At 37.0% G+C, this 21,404-nt stretch overlaps 1 protein-coding gene across 2 annotated transcripts in view; it reads right to left on the bottom strand.

Annotated features, from left to right (window-relative positions):
- Positions 1-527: 527 nt before the first annotated feature.
- The window catches only part of TMEM30A (transmembrane protein 30A), a 32,934-nt gene continuing 12,057 nt past the window's right edge, over positions 528-21,404 (bottom strand). Inside the window, exons 2-7 of one of the 2 annotated variants that reach the window (XM_011942941.1) lie at positions 15,530-15,637; positions 13,133-13,240; positions 8,440-8,527; positions 6,953-7,096; positions 6,385-6,591; positions 528-3,909 (exon numbers count right to left, since the gene is read on the bottom strand). In XM_011942941.1, coding sequence (XP_011798331.1) covers positions 3,716-3,909; positions 6,385-6,591; positions 6,953-7,096; positions 8,440-8,527; positions 13,133-13,240; positions 15,530-15,637 — 849 coding nt within the window. In that variant the 3' untranslated portion in view covers positions 528-3,715. The remainder of the gene's footprint in view (positions 3,910-6,384; positions 6,592-6,952; positions 7,097-8,439; positions 8,528-13,132; positions 13,241-15,529; positions 15,638-21,404) is intronic. The other variant, XM_011942944.1, reaches the window with a different exon arrangement.

The following is a 21,404-nucleotide window of genomic DNA, read 5'->3' as shown; positions in this document are numbered from 1 at the left end:
GGGAACATGGCAGACCTGACAGAGAAGTTGGATAATTTTTAAGGTAAATCTGTAGAAAGTTATGTAAATGTTTAAAATGAGGCAATTATTAATTCCAGGAAAAATAAAATTATGCAAAAGAAAATCATGTTACATTTGCCCTAGAGTATACAATATTTATACAGTCATAATTAAATAAGTTAATATGTTTACTAAATATTATGATGTAACTATATAATAGAAGGCAAAGTACGTGTGTTAGAGAGCTAAATCATGTAACATTACTGAGAAGACAATAATGTCTAAAATCGTTACATCAAGCAACATAATAGCCATACTATTTAGATACACTAAGATAAATAACAGAAGAAACAACTTTTGAAGTCAAAGTGATTGCCTCTGGGAGGGAAGGAAAGTTCAGGCAGGTACTGCTATTTTTTATCATAAAGCCTTTAGAACTTACTATTTTATTTTTTAAAACTGTGTACACATGTTACTTTGACACATTTTATAGATATATAAAAGGAAATAAGGCCACCATTGTCTGATTTGTTTTTAGACAAGATATTTATTTTGAAGTTCCAAATGACATTAGCAGAATTGTGATTTTTATGTTTACCGAACGGTGCATGGGATAAAAAGGGGTTCCAAAACACTTTACTAGATCATCCAAACCCTACAACAGACACTCATGCATCGAAATTCTCATAAAAGGAGCACTTCCTTACTCCTTCCACCCTCCCCTCAAAATACCCATGTTCACAAAGAACAAAACTTTACAGCTTAACCAACAAAAAAAGTGTCATACAATAATTCTAAGGCAATGTTTCTATGAAGACAGGAGAGGTAGCAGGCTGAACCACATTCACTGACCCTATCTCTCAGCTGCTCTTCCTCACTAGTCAGGTTTTTCCTGTGTACCCCACTTCATTATTTTCATCATCCTTACCTCTCTGTTTACTGGACATTCCCCTTGATCTAATACCAAACTTAGCCAGTCTAACTGTAACTCAGATGATAATCTGACCACTTCCTGGTAAGAACAGATGGTTAATGTTGTCACAGTGATTAATAAATACAAATATGCATTAATTTAACAATGAATTACATTTCATCCCATCCAGGCATGAAGAAGTTAAAACCTGGACTCACTGACCCTGTGTTAAAATTTAGTGCTAAACATAAGCAACAACACTGGGGCGTTGTTATTTCATCAAGACACCTGAACATAGCAAAATTAATTTTGTTCATGTTTATTAACATAGGACATACTAACTGAATATTACTTAATAAAATCAAGGTTACAAAGAAACTCACTAGCCAATAAACAAATGATATTCACTTGACTTTTCTCTTGGTTGAAAGATTTTCTATTAATTAGTAGTACACAGCTATTTTTATCAATTTATGCTTAAACTGCCTTATGATTTCAATGAAATTTCTTAGCTTTTACTTACTGAATAATTTCTTCAACTGGGAATCTTTTCATAAGTCATAATATTTTCATAAGTTAAAATTAATGCATCCTTCAATGCCTTCTACTTAAGCTGGGTGCATTTAAAATGCAACATGATTCTTTGAAAGGTGACTATGACATTTGAGCATAAAGCCTATAAGAGAAAGAAATGTCCTCCCTCCCACCATGCTTCACAGAGATCATATGAATGTTCCATACTCTTCATATTTAGCAACAGGAGTTCCTTAGAGATCAAATAGCAGAAAATAGGAGGAACTTAGGCCATCAATGCACTTGTAAAACAGATAAAACTCCAAATGTATTTTAAGATTCTATCTTCTCCACAGATGAGAAAGTGCTGAAAGGGCTCTTCAACTTTTCTTTACTGACATTCTCTCTGTGCCCCAATTAGAAAAAGAGTCGCAGGATGGTAGTCCTCCTTAAACAGCACAGACTCAATCTGGAAAGACTGGCGAAACCCCGCTCCCCCAACAATGTATCCCAGAAAATAAACTGCCAAGTGCAAGAGGGACAATTTTCAGAATAAATAACATTCTGAAGGACTGACAAAACAAAGACTATTTTTAGACAAAGAACGCACCAAATACTCCAAAATTTCAGGATAACCATACATCAAGTACTTCGTGCAAGTAATATTTTTACCAGTTAAAAGTCATTATGAAATACACATTCTTTTAACTGAATTTCATATGTTATATAAAACTTGAAAAGTGTGGCACATTTCTACTATTAACCATTACATTGCTTTTTGTTTTTTTAAAAAAGTATATATTAATCAAAAGTATACATTACCCAGGCCTTTTGATTTAAAATATAACTGAAGGAAAATATAAACTCTGAATAAACAGGCATTCTTCTACACAAACATGAGTTATTTCAGTAAAAAACAAAAAACAACAAAAAAGCAATTTCAATATAATCAAGCCACCTCTGATTAATACATACATTTTCATGCATGTGGAAAAATTATTTTTAACTAGAACTTTAAGAATAAGTTCCATAGCAAACAAGTTACAGCATTTATTCAATAAGGAATATTAAAATAATTCCAGTTAGGAAAAAATAAAATAACTTCACCCATATACATATTATAATTTATCATGTACATACTCCAAAATCCCCATAATTTAATTAGGAAATTTACAGAACATCTTTTTAAAGTATGTCTTAGGAAAATCAATCAAAACAATTGGTGCATTAACTAAAGAGACTGTGCATACACATTGCTATTTGACCTATATGCAAAAGTGGAATGAAATACATAGGAAATTAAGGTTACTGCTTTCAAAAATTTCTGGAATATTAGTACTTAAGTCAAAACATTTACCTGCAAAATAAAAACAGCCTGAGGTATTTCCAAAGCTGAAGTAATTTTCTGAATGTTAAATATCACAAGAATGAAAACAGTCTCCATTAAGCATTTACATGTGGTTTACAGTTGAGGCAGAAGATGAAGCTCTGCCAAACAGTTTTCCCATATCACCTGAATTCTTTCTTCCCTTATAAAGCATAAGCTTCAAGGGAAATGATTACATATAAAAACATTCCAAGTGAGTTGGGGTTCCTGACTGCAACATTTAACCAAATGGAAAGAGGGATTTTTTAATTCTCCTAAGCAGGACCTACCCAACCACTGCAGACATGAGCATTAATTCTTATGCTAGATAAGGTAAGCATGTCCTTTGAAATCAAAGCTAAGCTTGACAAATAACTGTACTGGATAAACTGGATACATGAACCACCTCAACAAAGATGGTATTTTAAGCATTTATACACATGAAAACAATGAAGTATATTATTTAGATATGGTCTTTCTTCATCTTTCTCTGAATCCTGAAAGGTTAGCAAGTCATTATACTCATACTTGTAATCCCTTTCTCCACAAAATACATACACATATATAGCATCATATGTCAATATAATATCATCAACACAGCATAAAGATTTAAGCAGTAGACACAAGTCACATGAAAGAGGCTCTACGCATCATGTGGCCTGTCCCAATAAAAAGCAAACATTAGAATGCCACTTCAGCAATTACAGTGTTGATATGATCAATATAGCTAATTTTTTTATACCCGTCATATATTTTCGGAAGTCATCCATAGGGAAGAAGCAAACAACAAAGACTGCTTTTTTTTAGAAAAGTTATGTGCCAACTTCAAAATGACATACTAACCAGACATCAGCATTCGAAAGCTAGGTTGAATAGGACTGGCCTTGATGCACATGCAGGTGATTTGCTTTCATAATATAAAATTAAATGGTAATGTCAGCTGTATTACTACTGTTTCTATATTTATGATTAATTACTAGCAGTACAACTCCCAGAAGGAAGGAGATGGATCCAACAGCGATGTAAGCAATCCCCAAAAATGGATTTTTTCCTCCCATCCATGAAATAGTGCTCAAGATCATCCGTTTTCGCCCATCAAAATAATGTACAGGGTAATCTGAAGGGGGTATAGGAAGATTTTTCCATCTCTGGTTACTTGATGTTTAAAATACAATTTTAAAAGTTGCCATTTAATTGTTGGTAATTCATTTGCGTAATTCTAGGATATACAGGTACCTTACTCCTATGTTCTAAATCACACACACACAGAAAATATTATCTTGAAAGACTGATTTAGCAAATTAAATGTCAGTAGTAAAAGCCAAAATATTTTACCAAAACAAACAAAATGTAAAGGTTACGTAGTTTCTTGGGTGCTTTTGCTCTCATTACATGGAAGGGGTAAAAGGCCTCAAAGGAATGTAACGTGAAAAAAATACTTCAAGTGAACAATGAAGCCCACACAAGGAGACTGACAGACCAGGAGAAAATGGAAAAATCAGGGACTAGAAGTCTCTGTGAGCTCAAACAGCACATGTAGCAAGAGTGTAGTTATGAGAGAAAAGGCTCTGAGCAAAAGGTCAAAAAGCATAACAAAGTTTTAACTTGCTGATTTAGAGCAATGGTAAAACCCATTCTGTGACACAGCTGATAGCTAACGGTGGAAGTGAAGGGTGGGCTGTTAAGGAGATTTAGGAAATAGGGCACCAGTATACTAGATGAATTATCTACATGGACCAGTTGTAGAATTTTGCAAGAGGTAAGGTAGCGAAGAAGCCAGAACCAAGTCTCCATGTAAAAAGTTTACAACTTTTTCAAAAGCATCTTTTGAATGTAGGGTTAGGCCCTATCTGTTTCTCTAGTTTCTCCAACTCTCCATCCCCACAGATGGGTCCCTATGGGTCCCTAACTCCCAATGGCAGGTTCGGTTCTGCTAACTTCTTAAATCAACCCTAAACTAAGGCAGGAATGATTTTAAGACCTCTAGCTAACTCAACATTCTATGGGATACAGTATCAAATTGCCCATGCTAGTCTCTCTCTAGTATCCCAACCCTAAAGAAACAGGTTTCTGCCTTCATTCTAGAAGTCTTCAGTTCCCACCGTATGCCCAATTTTGATAATTAACCCTTGATGTTTTGCAGGTCCAAATTTCTGTCTTATCAAGTCTTCTCAATCTGCCATATATCATGCATTCCTTTAGATAGTTCTTTCAAAGTTGGGACCCTGCTGCAGAATTCCTGTGTGGCAATTATCTATCAACTAAGAATTCCTCAGTGCTTCACAGACTTCCCTTCATTGTGCCCTAGGCTACAGGTTGCTAAATGTGCCCTTACTCTCTAGAGATTTTCTGGATGCTAATTTTAACAGAGCTGCTCTCTAGTTTGACTATCTCCTCAGGATAATGTTCTAGAAACCAGCGCTTGAACTGGGTCTGTCTGTCCAAAACTGCTCCAATGTGGATTTAGTTTCAAAAACTTGGTCACTTTTAGCTTGCCATAGCAGGCCATATTTAATTGTGTATTCAGGTGCAATATCAAGAGACTAGAATCCAAAAAAAACCTTATTTTGAAATTGGGTCTATTAATTTAACCATTTACTAATCCATTTTAAAACCAAAACTCACTTGGATTATGACTCATTTGGATTATGAAAATAAAAAATGCAAAGATCAGCAAACATTTAAGATTCTAGCATTGGGAGATCTCTTCACTCACAGTGTATGTAAAATATAGGCTCCAGATTAAAAGATGTAAAGACTTTGGTCAGAATAAAAGAAATTACTATTTCCCTCCTAATAAAGACTGCATCTATGCAGATATGGGTTGGTGTAACCGAGTGAACTAGCGGAGATGCAGCCTATGTTGGTAGCTGAGAGTAAAATTATGGCTTTTGGAGTCAACAGCCTGGTTATGAACCCCAACTCATTATTATTACCTGTGTAAAGTCAGGTAAGTTACTTAAGTGCTCGATATTCCTGTATTCTGGTCTATAATGGGGAGATATGCTGCTGCCTGAATTAAATAATGAGCAGAGAACACTCAGCACAGTGTTAACACATAGAGTGGAATAAATGTTATTTATCAGCACTGAATATGAACTTATTAATGTGGAATAAAACAGCTAATAATAAAATGTTTTGAGTTTTGATACTACCAATAGATCAAAATTATAAACAATTACATTGATACAAATTAACACATCCATTGATTTTTAATATCTAAAAACACATATATTAAAACAGCCCAGTACCACTCAACTCCCAATATTAGGTACTCTCATTGGCCTTTACATTAAGCCCAATTACAATCTCCCTTTTAAAAATACCTAGCTTGTTAATAAATCAATCACCTACACTTTAAGTAATTTACCAAACAATATACTTCAAACCCCAGTACCAAGTATATGCAAATTGAAAACATTACTAGAAGATATAAATTTTAAAATACATTCTCGCATATACCACACATACTTTTGTAAAAATGTAGATCCCAAAACTAAATCCCAAGGTAACATGCCACATAACACATATAAGGTTGGAGTAGACTCCTTTCAAGCTCTATGAATCTGTATACCCAGCCAAAAAAGGATACTGTATGTGATATTCAAAGAGTATCGTCCAGCTGGTAATGTTGGGTGTAAATCACTTTTCCTTTCTATAAGACGATACAACTTGCGAAAAGTAGGTAATGCTGCAGTACGCATCCAAACAATAAAATCCTCATTTATGAATCCATTATTATCTGGGTCAGAATCCAGCATGTAAACTGGTTTAAGCCAGTTCACAGGCTTTGTTGTACCTTAAAAGGAGTGGGGAAGGGATGAGAAGACAAAATATTACATTGTGAAATTAAAGTGACAGAGAAACAAATAAATTTGGATAATAAATAGGGGTTTATTCAAAAGAAGCTTTGCTGCAATTTTAAAATATTATAGCTGAAATGCTTATAAGACACCACAGAAACTGAATTCATAATTAAAAGTATACATTTCCTTTAGAATTTTAGTACATTAGAACATTTACCTAACTTGGTATGAAGGTGAGGAAAGAAAAATTGTTTTTTTCAAAGCATAAACTTTAAGATTCTGAAGACAGAAAATTTTAAATACTTCATTACAACTCCTAGTTTAATTTTTTAAGGGATATTAGTAATGTTTTACCTTTAAATCGTTCTTCCAGGTTGTCTCCTCCAGGGGGATTTCTGAATTTCACATTTTTATCTGTCCACCAAGCAATACCTTTCTTTTTCAAAGTGATAGGTACAGGATAAGAATCATTGCCAATAAGAAACAATTCTAATGTATCTAAACACAAGAAAAGGAAGACATTACTAAATATCTCTTGAAAACTCATAGCATCTGCTTAACTCTGTGAGAAATAAGGACCTGGTATTTTCTTCCAAAAGTGGTTGTGACAGAGTAGGCATATGATTCACATTTGTTCTTTATTCCTATGTGGATTAACTATGGTAACTTTATAATGCTAGATGGACTTCTCTTCCCTTAACAGAGTTCTAATTCACCTACCCATAGGCTAGCTGACATGCACTAAGATCAAATGTTTTAATATTAAGCCAACTATAATTGCAAGGTAAATCTACCTTTCCTTCCTTCCTTCCAATAATGCATCCCTAATTGCTTCTTGCTTATCCATTTATCCATCTGCATTGTCTAATACAACAGCCACTAGGCACACAGGGCTACTGAGTCTTTTGAAATGTGGTTGGTCCAAATGAGTATGTTCTGTAAGTGTACAATACACATCAGATATCAAAGACTTAGTATAAAAAATTAGAATATGAAGTATCTCAACTTTTATACAGCATTACATGCTGAAATAATAGTATCTTAGATATATTGTGTTACATAAAATGTATCACTAAAATTAATTTCACTTGTTTCTTTCACAGTTTTAAATAGGACTATTAGAAAATTTAGAATTACCAGGCCAGGCGCAGTGGATCACGCCTGTAATCCCAGCATGCTGGGAGGCCAAGGTGGGTGGATCACGAGGTCAGGAGTACAAGACCAGTCTGACCAATGTGGTGAAACCCCATCTCTACTAAAAATACAAAAAATACAGCCAGGTGTGGTAGTGGGCGCCTGTAATCCCAGCTACTGGGGAGGTTGAGGCAAGAGGAATGCTTGAACCCAGGAAGCAGAGGCTGCAGTGAGCAAGATCACGCCACTGCACTCCAGCCTGGGTGACAGAACGAGACTCTGTCTCAGAAAAAGAAAAAGAAAAAAAAAAGAAAGAAAGAAACTGTAAAATTACTTATAAGACTTGTATTTACAGCTCACATTATCTTTCTATCAGATAGTGCTGCTCTAAACGATCAATTATAGCTCCTTTTCAATGACAAAAATAAAGTCAGTGGGAAGGTCAGCCTGACTTTTATTTTAAGTTATATGAAATACGAAGATTAGCAGAATGTTTCTGCTTCTTTCTGCTCAGAGACAGAAATCCATTCTAAAATATAAGTATGCTCAAAAGAAAATCACAAAGCATTATAATACCCCATTCAATACTCGATTTAGTCTTAAATGTTGGAGTTTCTCAATTTCATTCATGTTTACTAATCAAATCTGTAATGAAATTATGCAAACTGTCCTAATTATATATGTCTATATTTGTATCTATATCATACCATTAAACATGCTGTTGGCAATAGCTCCACAAGGAGCAATTGGTTTGTCTTCATTTCTTCGATAAGGCTCACATTCCTTACTGGGGTTCTGGTTTTTAGAAGGAAAAGAAAAGAGAAATTATTATCCAGGCCTTTGGGAGAACTATGAGCTATCCCTAAATTATGAGCTATCCCTAAATTACTGATTAAGAATTCAACACCTATATTTTCCTCACTTGTAATGCATAGGTCTGTAATGTAAGTAGGCTATAAATAACACCACATTTAAATATTCAAAATGTATTCTGAACATTACTGTCTTACCTTTTAACATAACCTTTACTTGCATATGTTTTGTCATATATGCATATATCAAATAAACATCTTTTTGATTTTCTTATCACAGAAAAATTACCACAAAGGGTTTTCTGCCCAAGAAAAATTAAGAAATGGTCTATTGCCAATCCAGTTGTGATACAAGAAAATCTTAAACTGGAACTAAAGACGCTAGAAGTTCTAGTTCCTTGGGCAATTCCTTTAATTTAACTGGGCTTCACAAAATAAACATGTCCAACTATACAATCTCAAATTTTGTGATTTGGGGTTAAATCCTATATCTAAGAAAGGAAGGAAGGAGTCTAGTGCAGATTCCTAGAATATATCAACCTTTAAACTGTGCATCCAGGTACAAGAAAAACAAAAATGCCGCACAAGGCAGAACATTTGCCTGTGGTCCAGATTTGGTTTTGACTTAGTCCCTACTAAGGATCTTAAAGAGGTGTGGCAGTTATGGGATTCAACTAGAAATTGTATCAAGTCTGAGGTTAGGTGTCTGTCTGAGCTGGGACCCTCCCGCCACATTAAGCTATGTCTCAAAACACATAAAACATATCAAGATAATCTCAATTTGAAATTAAGAAGACCCTAATTAGACCTCTTAGGATTATTTCATTACCAGCTAACCTTGACTTGCATCTATATTCTCCATGTCTAGACTGGAAAAAAGCACTTGTGTGAATGGAAAAGATAAGAGAAGGCTAAGGAAGCCTGTGGCAGGTATCTCATAAAGTCTCTTCAATATTTGACTTCTCAGCTATTTGGTCCCTACACCATCTGTATTGATAAAGCTATTAACATTAGGGCAAATATATCTGCTAGCCACTAAATTCTTAAGGAAGTTTTAAAATAAAGGAAAATATTATTTACTACCTATGTGTCAGGTACTAAACTAAGCAATGCTAGGTACTTTGCATTAACTGGCTTACAAAAGCTATTTGACTTTATAGGGTCAGGTGCGGTGGCTAATGCCTCTAATTTCATCACTTTGGGAAGCCAAGGCGGGAGGATCCCTTGAGTTCAGGTGTTCAAGATAAGCCTGGGCAACATGGGGAAACCCCACCTCTACAAAAATACAAAAAAATTAGCCAGGCATGGTGGCGTGCGCCTTTAGTCCCAACTACTTGAGAGGCTGAGGTGGCTGGTTTGCTTGAGTCTGGGAAGCGAAGGTTGCAGTGGGCAGAGGTCATGCCACTGTACTCCAGTCTGGGTGACAAAGTCAACCCTGTCTCAAAAAAAAACAAAAACAAGCCGGGCATAGTGGTTCACGCCTGTAATCTCAGCACTTTGGGAGGCCGAGGTTGGTGGATCACGAGGTCAGGAGTTCAAGACCAGCCTGGACAATATGGTGAAACCATATCTCTACTAAAAATACAAAAATTAGCTGGGCGTGGTGGCGCACGCATGTAATCCCAGCTACTCAGGAGGCTGCTTGAACCCGGGAGGCAGGGGTTGCAGCGAGCTGAGATCACACCATTGCATTCCAGCCCAGGCGACAGAGTAGTGAGACTCCATCTCAAAAAAAAAAAAAAAAAAAGCTATTTGATGAGTACCTAATATGTAGCACGTACCATACTAGGTGCTAAAAACAGAAAAATGAAAAGAATACAATCCCTATTTTTAAGCAACTCAAAATGTAACAGAGGAAGCAGACCCTTACAAACCAACTATCATAAGAAATAAGAGCCAGGATGAAGATGTCTACATTCATTCAGCAAATGTTTATTAAATGCCTTCCATGTGCAAGCACTAGCCAGGCACTTGGTAAACAGTGATTAAAGAAAGTCATGCTCCCTGCCTTCATGAGCTTACAGTATAGCTGAAAAGAAAGATAACAGATAAGCAAATATGTAATTACAAATTACAGTAGGTGTTATGAAGAGGCCATGTGAGTATGTAATGGAAAAAGGATAGGAGGAGCTGCTTTAGAATCTATGGTAATGAAAAGTTTGACTCTGGAGGAGGTATCATTTAAGTTAAGACATAAAAAAAGACCAGGAGCCAGCCATGTAAAGAGAAGACAGAAGAGAGTTTTAAGCAAAGAGAACACCACATGCCACTAAAGAAGAATTTATTTCTGTGATGGTAATGGTGAATGTAGCTAGAGCATGCCAAGAGGGAGGATGATATGTGATGAGATAAGAGGATTATGCATAGCTCAGATCATCCTGAGATTTTACTACAAGTGCTAATATGACCACTAAAAGATTTTAGGTAGTGAAGTGATATTTATACTTTTTAAAAACATCACTACAGCTGCTATGAGAATGGCCTGGAAAAGAGGAGGATTGGATGATGTGAGACACAATTTGTTTATCAAAGCAAAACGTGGTAGTGACTTGGAACAAAAAAATAAATGAAATATGTAAAGAAGCACATTTTTGCATGGAAGGACACTTAGAAAAATAGCAGGCCTTGAGATGAGAAGACCTCCAGGGAAAGAGTAAAAATGGCATTCTAAATAAATGAAATGCTAAATGGCAAGATGAGCAGATGACTTGTGTCACAATGCATGGTTAGGGAACAGCAAACAAGGCCCAGGGCAGCCAGGCCTTGTTTAATGTATTAAAGATAGTATATAAGATAATGAGGCTGATGCCAGATTGTAAAGGGCCTTACACATAATATCTGGCCCTTTACAGAAAAAGTTGATCAATTCCTGGTCTGGCCTGAAATCTTTGCTTGCAGTTTATAAGAAAAGAATCAGTTTCAGTTTTCTTTACCCTCAGTGAACAGAGCACATATGTAAATAAAATAATTGTAAATCAGGCCGGGCGCGGTGGCTCAAGCCTGTAATCCCAGCACTTTGGGAGGCCGAGACGGGCGGATCACGAGGTCAGGAGATCGAGACCATCCTGGCTAACACGGTGAAACCCCGTTTCTACTAAAAATACAAAAAACTAGCCGGGCGAGGTGGCGGGCGCCTGTAATCCCAGCTACTCGGGAGGCTGAGGCAGGAGAATGGCATGAACCCGAGAGGAGGAGCTGGCAGTGAGCTGAGATCCGGCCACTGCACTCCAGCCTGGGTGACAGAGCGAGACTCCATCTCAAAAAAAAATAATAATAATAATAATTGTAAATCAGCCACCATTTCTGGGGTTTTGGAACACACACAATCTATAATCCCAAAAAAACACATTCAGAAAGGTCTAGAAACTTGGTGTATCTCATAGTACATCATCTTCTCTGGATTTGAGTGCTAAAGATTGGATCCAATGGAATAAACCCCACATAGATTCAAACTATCATAGGCCTAACCAGAACCCTGTGTATACCAAGGAATCTTTAAGTAAACTTGTATTGCTTAAAATCCCACACATCAGGAACTGATGATCAGCAATAAAACCAATCAGGGCAACCTAGAGCAGTTACAGTTTACGTTTAGGAGGCCCCTGCTGCTCACAACATAGTCCTAAATTGTATTCTAAGAGATTCGTCAATTCTCAGAAATCCTACATTGCTCGGGGCCTCTGAATGTGTGTTGCATTGGCAACAGTAACATAAAATACTTAGGGCCGGGCGATGGCTCACCCATGTAATCCCAGCACTTTGGAAGGCCGAGGCGGGCGGATCACCTGAGGTCCAGAGTTTGAGACCAGCCTGGTCAGCATGGTGAAACCCCGTCCCTACTAAAAATACAAAAATTAGCCGGGCTTGGTGGTGTGCACCTGTAATCCCAGATACTCGGGAGGCTGAGGCAGGAGAATCACTTGAACCCAGGAGGTAGAGGTTGCAGTGAGCCGAGGTCAGGCCACCGCACTCTAGTCTGGGCGACAGAGTGAGACTCTGTTTCAAAAAAAAAAATACTTAGGCACTAGCCACTACTATGGAAAACTGAAAAACTGAACCACAGTAAAGAAATTAAGATCCCCTAGTCCATACAGATTTGCAAACCAGTCTGGGCATCAATACATTTGTGCAAATTCCAGGAAAAAATATTTTAACTAAAAATCCTCATGATACAGGCCGGGCACAGTGGCTCATGCCTGTAATCCCAGCACTGTGGGAGGCCGAGGTGGGTGGATCATGAGGTCAAGAGTTCAAGACCAGCCTGGCCAATATGTTGAAACCCCATCTCTACTAAAAATACAAAAATTAGTTGGGCGTGGTGATATGCGCCTGTAATTCCAGGTACTCAGGAGGCTGAGGCAGAATTGCTTGAACCTGAGAGGTGGAGGCTGCAGTTAGCCGAGACTGTGCCACTGTACTCCAGCCTGGGCGACAAAGTGAAACTCCGTCTCAGGGGGCAAAAAAAAATCCTCACTATACAAACTATAAATGACAACACTTTAATTTCATCTTAACAATTCTAACTGAACAGTTATCACATATTCTTATTTTACAGATATCATATTTTCATATTTATCATTTTACTTACAAGCAAAGCACTAGAATCTCCATTTAGCTGACTATCATCTCGAGATTTCACGTAACGACGATGGTTTTGATAGAAATTAGACAGTCCATAATACATAAACACATTACCCTAGAGAAACAGAGAGGGAAAAATTTTCATATAAAAACTATTCTGTCTAAACTTATTTCATGTGTACATAAAAGCTACGTAATTTGGACTTTATTAGGTTACAATTTGTAATAGGTAGTGGGGTAAATTCCACCAGTACTTAGCAATCTAAAATGGCACAACTGTAAATAAGGTTAAAGAAAGTATGTTACAAAAATCCACAAGTAAACTTTAAAACTATCCTTAAAGACATCAAAGAAGTACTATTTATATTAAAAAAGAATCTTCAAGGAATCTATTAGCCTACTCTGAGCTACCTTCAATTTAAAATTTTCTCTAATTCAAAGTGGTCTTCACCCAGTTAGCATCAACATTTCACAGGGATAATGATCAAACTTGTTTCTTTTTTTTAATTCCAGAGACTAGAGACTTGCTATGTTGCCCAGGCTGACCCTTAATTCCTGGGCCCAAGCTATTCTCCCACCTCTGTCCCTAGATGCTGGGAGGTATGCACTACAGGTTTATAGCACCACGTCCAGCTGAAACATTCATTTTTTTTTGTCCAAGTGAATTCTGAACTTTAAATGGGATGTAATAAATTCCTCAAGAGGATACTATATGAGATAATAAACTACAAATTAGTAGAGTCTCTATGATAATAAGCCACTTTATAATAATCAAGAAAAGTACTTTAATATATTTAATAGAGCAAACTTTGAAATAACCTGGGAAAGAAGGGTAACCTATAAACATTACAATTATTTAGAAGATGCTAAGAAGCCATCTTAAATGATTATTTTTAGAAGTAGCCAACATTAAGCTATTTTCTCATTTCTGGATGCTACTTCTATTTTCTATATTCTTATCCTTAATTAAAAGTAATTCAGTAACATTATAAGCATACTTCATTCAATTTGCTATTTTCATATACACTATCATTTATTTAATGTTTGACTTCAAATGTCAAACCATGCAAATTTTCCCATTCTATATAAAGAAAATGTTTACATGGAAACCTTCTTGTGGAAGAGGGGGAATATCAAAATTACATCACAGAAATTGAGACAATTAATATTCTTTTTTAAAAGGAAGCATTACCTCAAGATTCGGTACAGTAAATTCAATTTGCAAACTGAAAGAGAGATTCTTTGAATAAACACTGAGACAAAATAACCTACTTGAAGTTCCCTGAAAAGAGTTTAGTCCAATTCAAAGTTTGAGCTTGTGAAGAAACACAGAATCCACAAGAGAATGAATTTGAGGTTGACTGCCTTTGCAAAAAACAAGTTCTGAAGTGTTTTCTGAATGGGAGAGAAAAATATTGGAGCTTCTATATCACTACTAGTCTCTCATTTCTTCAATTGTGCCTGTTCTAACAAAAGCAGAACTTATTGCATCTTTATTGCCTGCCCATCACATTGAAAAATCATGAACTTGTAAAGATGCTTTAAATGTATATTTTGTTTCTGCTGAAACAAAGTTAAATAATTACATTACTCTTCTACAAAATTTGTTTTCATGTTTTATTCAAAGACAGCATTATCCTGTCCTTTATCTCAGTGCAAGAACATCTATAACCACTAGATGGCAAACAACTATTACGGACTATTAAAGTCATCACTACCTTTATAAAATCTTAGGTGCAGAAAATCTAAAAAGTTGGCATGTATTACTGCCGTTTTGCTCCCTTAAGAATAATTATTTTAAGCTCAATTTTCAGGCACAGGAGAATACAAAGTGGTCTTTACATGCCTATTCTGAATCTTTATGTCCGTTAGCATGTGCTCAGAATGGCAGTGTAAATGCAAACAGATGGATTTCTAACTACTTATAAAAACATAAATGATCAGTAAGGTTTTAATAAGTGTTTGCATTTTTACAATGCTTCATATGTCTTAAAAATAATTCAATTAAGTGATGGGAGAATTACTATTTTCTAAAGTAAAGCTTGCTTTAGTATTGTAAGTACACAAAATAATTTGAGCAATAATTTTTAAAATACAAGTATATATACTTTGATAAAAAATTGATTTGTACAGTCATAAAATTATCTAGTGAAAGGATAAAATACAATGTCTTAAATTTTGTCTGCAAAGAACTAAAATAAACCATTCAAATAAATGTATTTAATTACCAGACAGCAAAATCCAACAGCCAAACACATAAAATGATCTTCCTCAAAAGCCTATAAATTCCAGTAAATTAAAGTGACTCCTCTATAAAAGGAAAATACCTAGTAAAAGACATTTAGTACAACATCAGTATTTTTTAAAGCATGGCTTTTCTAGCACATTACTTGGAAACACAGACCTCAAATGACTTTTCCAGTGTGAAGTTAATGGTACAAATGCAAGGTGTCACATCCGGAGATAAACATTTATTGCAGGGACTGGAAGGCTCTGTTCCGGTATAATCAATCTGCAAGAGAAAAATATAACTAAGCACTTCCTTAGAGAAAGTGGATACCTAAAACACTCTGAAATAACTTGCTATTAAAAGGAAAATTAAGTCCAATGAAATGACCTAGAGCCCACACAAAAACTGTTTTTAAGGTCATCTGTTTGACAGTGTGAAGTAGTAAAAACTGAAGGGTCCTCTGTTGTTCTACTGGCTGATCTTTCCAAGTCAAGTCCTCTCTTCTTTTTATCAAAGAAATATATTTATGCATAAAATCATATATATAAAATTCAAAACTGCATGATAAAGATTTACATAGCTAAAACATCTAACTATTAAAATACTAGATTAATAGAGATCCTCTTAAATCTTTCAATCTTAAATACTTTTCAGTCACCTCAGCTTTCCATGATATACTTTTGAAAAAAATTAGGTTATCAAGAGCTACTGTTTTTTCTTTTTTTTTGAGACGGAGTCTCGCTCTGTCCCCCAGGCTGGAGTGCAGTGGCCGGATATCAGCTCACTGCAAGCTCCGCCTCCCGGGTTTACGCCATTTTCCTGCCTCAGCCTCCTGAGTAGCTGGGACTACAGGCGCCCGCCACCTCGCCCGGCTAGTTTTTTGTATTTTTTTTAGTACACACCGGGTTAGCCAGGATGGTCTCGATCTCCTGACCTTGTGATCCGCCCATCTCGGCCTCCCAAAGTGCTGGGATTACAGGCTTGAGCCACCGCGCCCGGCCAGAGCTACTGTTTTTTCAACACCTGGTGCTGAATTTGTCTTTGTTTTGGGTTCCTGGCAAGAAGCTTTATGCTTGGAATTTCCCAGGTGATAAAAGTATCTTTGTTATTCATAAGCCCCTTGATTCACACCAGGGTTTATGTTAACAAGATGGCTCAGGATAGCAGCTAGTCACCAGAAAGACTGACTGTGTGATTAGGGGCCTTTGGACCAGTCCAACCTCTTAGGAGGAAAGTGGAGCTAAAAATTTAGTTCAATCAATTAGTGTTCAATCAATCAAGTCTTCATCATGAAGTCCCAATAGAAACTCTAGACACTGAAGTGAAGAATAGCTTTCTGGTTGGTGAATCCACTAATGTGCTGGGAGGGAACTGTGCTCTAAGTATACAGGGAGAGGGCATAAAAGCTCTGCATTCAGGACTCTTCGAGATCTTGCTATATGTGTCTTCTAGGACCCCCTCTGAATATATAGACAGTTGGTCAGAAATATGGGTGACCTGGAGATCCCTGAACTTGCAAATGGCATCTGAATTCAGGGAAATCTTATGGCGAGGTATTGAGAAGGGTCTTGGGAACCCCCTGGATTTCGAGCCAGTTGACAAGTATGAGTGGCCTGGGAACTTGACTTGCAGCTGGTGTCTGAAGCGGGGGCAGTCCTGTTGGGCACCATGCTCTTGAAACTTGTGGAGTCTGACACTAATTCAGGGTGGTTAGTTCCAGAACTGAACTGCAGTATACTGGTTGATGTCAGAAGATCTGGCCTGATAGCTAAATTGAAAGCTTTTTTTTTCCTCCCATAAAAATAGACTATTTTTTATAGTTTAAGGTTCACAGCAAAACTGAACAAAGTACAGAGTTCCCATATACCCTCTGCCTCTGACACACACACAACTTCCCCCACTATCAACATCTCACATCACAGTGGTACATTCGCTACAATCGACGAACCTACATTGACACATTACCATCACCCAAAGCCCACAGTTCACATTAGGGTTCACACTTGGTGTATATTCTATAGGTTTTGACAAACGTATAATGTGTATCCACCATTATGTTATCATATGGAATAGTGTCTCTGCCCTAAAAAACCTCTGTACTCTATTTATCCCTCTCTCTGCTAACCCCTGGAAAGGACTCATCTTTTTACTGTCTCCATAGTTTTGTATTTTCCAGAATATGAAATCATACCTTATGTACCCTTTTCAGATTGGTTTCTTTCACTTATACTCATTTAAGATTTTATATGTCTTTTCATGGGTTCATAGTTCACTTATTTTTAGCAATAAATAATATCCACTGTCTGGATGTGCCACAGTTTATTGATTTGTTCACCTACTGAAGGACATCTTGGTTGCTTCCAAGTTATTGAAATTATGAATAAAGCTGTTAAACATCCATGTGCAGGTTTTTGTGTGGGCATAAGTTTTCAACCCACCTGGGTAAATACAAGGTATACAATTTCTGGGTCATACAGTAAGAGTATACTTACTTTTTTTTTTTTTTTTTTTGAGACAGAGTCTCGCTCTGTCGCCAGGCAGAGTGCAGTGGCGCAATCTCGGCTCACTGCAACCTCTGCCTCCTGGGTTCAAGCGATTCTCCTGCCTCAGTCTCCCGAGTAGCCAAACTACAGGAGTGCACCACCATGCCCAGCTAATTTTTGTATTTTTAGTAGAGGCGGGGTTTCACCATGTTGGCTAGGATGGTGTCTATCTCTTGACCTCATGATCCGCCCGCCTTGGCCTCCCAAAGTGCTGGGATTACAGGCATGAGCCACTGCGCCCAGCCGAGTATGTTTACTTTTATAAGAAACTGCCAAACTGACTTCCAAAGGAGCTGTACCATTTTGCATTCCATCATAATTCCTGTTGCTCCACATTCTCCCTTAGCATTTGGTGGTGTCGGTTTTGGATTTTCACCATCCTACTAGGTATGTGGTAATATGTCATTGTTGTTGCAATTTGTAATTCCCTACTGACATATGATGTTGAGCATTTTTATATGTTCACTTGCCACCTGAATGTTATGAACTTAATGTTTGTGTCCCTCTAAATGTCCTACCTTGAAGCTCTAACCCCCAGTATGATGGTATTTGGAGAAGGGACCTTTGGGAGGTAATCAGATTTAGGTGAGGTCATGAGGGTGGAGCTCCTATGATGGGATTAGTGTCCTTATAAGACAGGGAAAAAAGACCACAGCTCTCTCAATCTCTATTATCTGAGGACAAAGAAAGAAGGCAGCCATCTACAACCCTGTAAAGAGACCTCACTAGGAGCTGAATCTACCAGTACCTTGACCTTGGACTTCCCAGCCTCCAGACCTACAAGACATAAAGGTTGGTTGTTTAACCCACCCATTGGAAGGTATCACCCAGCTGATTAAGACACTGTAGTCCTCTTTGGTAAGATGTAACATTTAGTTGCATTTAAAAAATCATATATTTGCTTAACAAAACTTGGTTTTGTCAAATTCCAGTATAACCTCCTATAGAAAAGGTTTCCATCAAAGCTTATTTGTCTACTGATGAAATTGTTTAGAGAAAATTTTATTTCACTGAAAACTCTTAAGGGCTAGTCACATAACTAAAACAAACTAAAAACACAGGTCTCCCAAATGAAGAGAGGCAAAGCCTATGTAATCTTTCACTAGACCTGTTGGGCTACAACTTTGCATCTGGGGCCTTTTCATGCACAATATTCCATTTAAATACCAAGTTTTATGATGTTAGAGAGAGGAAAGAAAAGACCATTCAGAAAAACGAACTATATTTTAAAATCTCTGTACATTTTCTCCCTCTTTAAGACTAATCTAAGCATTAAAAAAAAAAAGTTGCCAGCTGGACTTACTCCCATATTATACGCTTTTGAAAAGAACCCTCTCAAATCACTCTCTTTAGAATTAGTTTCTAGGGGCAAAAATCTGCAAGAGAAATCATATTTTTTATTTAACTGAACAAAAATAATCTGATGGAATTTGAAATCTAATAAATTATGCAACAGTATAAAATATAACTATAACATTTTATTGGAACCAAGAGTAATTACTGAATATTAAATTATACATGAACAAAATAAAAGATAGCTATAACATTTTCATCACAATCTGATTACAATTTTGTAAATGTATCTACAAGTACATGTCTTGCCTGGCGCCGTGACTCACACCTGTAATCCCAGCACTTTGAGAGGCCGAGGCGGGCAGATCATGAGGTCAGGAGACCGAGACCATCCTGGCGAACATGGTGAAACCCTGTCTTTACTAAAAATACAAAAAAAAAATTAGCCGAGCATGGTGGCGGGTGCCTGTAGTCCCACCTACTCGGGAGGCTGAGGCAGGAGAATGGCGTGAACCCAGGAGGCAGAGTTTGCAGTGAGCCAAGATCACACCACTGCACTCCAGTCTGGCGACAGAGCAAGACTTCGTCTCAAAAAAAAAATTACATGTCTTTTGATGCCATGAAAATCTGATATGATTGTTTAAAAAAATCATTATCATTAATATATTAAGCCTATGTGTAAGGCATGACATTAGGTACAAGATACATACAAAAGCAATCATACATTATACAGTTTACACAGCCTTTTCCTTCTCACACATATTTCATCTGACCCTCACCAAAATCCTATAGTGTTATCTCCATTTTATATAAAAAGAACACATTCAGAAACTTGTCCAAGGTCACATAAGTAGTAATAGCTAGTGCTAGGCTGGAACCAAGGATTTCTGACTCCAAGCCTCATGTTCCTTCTACTAAACTGTTTTTCCCCCAAAAATAATCAGTCCCCTTTACCCTCTAGCAGGCTACTTTATCAAAGATAACATACAAATACCAAGAAAACTATCATAAAATGCTAAGTGCCAAAGTGGATGGCATAGAGAAATAACAAATAGATGGACCAGTACTTCTTTCTTACTGAGAATCAGCAAAGATTTGTACAGAGCCATAAAAGAAAGACGGAAAAGAGAGAAAGAGGTGGCATATGGAGAAGACAGTGGTGGAAAGCACAAGGTATATTTAAGGACAATAGCATAAACATTTTGGATTTATAGCGTTTTCATGTTGGAAGGAAATGAGGCAGCTAAGAATGTAAACTGGACCCAAAACTATATACTGTATTTCACTGACTACTGCTTATTGAATGTATACTAAGTGCCAGGCATTTTAAGTACTTAATACACATGCAGAAAGTAGAAAAGTTCCTCTTCAAAGCTTGTCTTGGTTTAAAAACAAAATAATAGACACTAAAAATAATAGCTTCTTATGCTAAAGCCTCCTATCAACTATTAGTTCTTACACTTTAGCCCAGTTAGTTGCTTTGGCTTACTCAGGCATGATTGGACAGGCCCAGGCAAGTTCTAGCTCATAGCTTATGCCCCTTCCTTATTTGGAAATGTTATTGCTTCCTTAAACCTTTCATAAGCAACTTCCTCTCCTTCTTTCTTCTCCCTTGCACTTACCTACTTAGGAAAGTTTTAGGTTATTAGCAAATCAGGTATCAGTTTAAGACTGTGAGGTCCAGCTCCAGTCAATGGATGCAGGACACAGCAGTAAGGACGACCCAATTGTGTAAGGGATAAATATGTTGCTTTTCCCTTGTTCAAGTGTGCTCTCGCCATTGTTCCATCTGTCAGGAGCACCCTTTCTGCAGAAAGTAAAGACTGAATTGCTGAGAGCTCCTCTGTCGCTGTGCTGACTTCTATTCACGGCACCGATTATCTATTTCTAACACACATCATCTCATTTTAAAAATACAATTACCCTGGCAATCGTTGGAATTGTTTCCGTTTTGTGGAATTGTCCACTGTGAGTTTTGGAAGGATGCAGGGCTCTACCTCCCACTTCAGAAACCAAAGGCAGAGACGGGTTCTTCCTCTCCATAAACCCATGGTAGCCAGGGTAAAGGTACAAGAGCTAGACTCAGCAATCAGATACTCTCACATAAACCAGTGAATCCTGGGAAACAAAGAGTGGGTGTGATTAAATGAGCAGTCACAGCAGTAGTCGAGCAAGAAAAATTCAACAGCAGCTGTGGCATCTGGATCAGACTG

Source organism: Colobus angolensis, unplaced genomic scaffold (genome assembly GCF_000951035.1).
Source record: "Colobus angolensis palliatus isolate OR3802 unplaced genomic scaffold, Cang.pa_1.0 Scaffold213, whole genome shotgun sequence".
Classification (NCBI taxonomy): domain Eukaryota; kingdom Metazoa; phylum Chordata; class Mammalia; order Primates; family Cercopithecidae; genus Colobus; species Colobus angolensis.
Note: the sequence above shows the minus strand (reverse complement) of the source record. Positions and strands in the feature narration are given on the sequence as shown.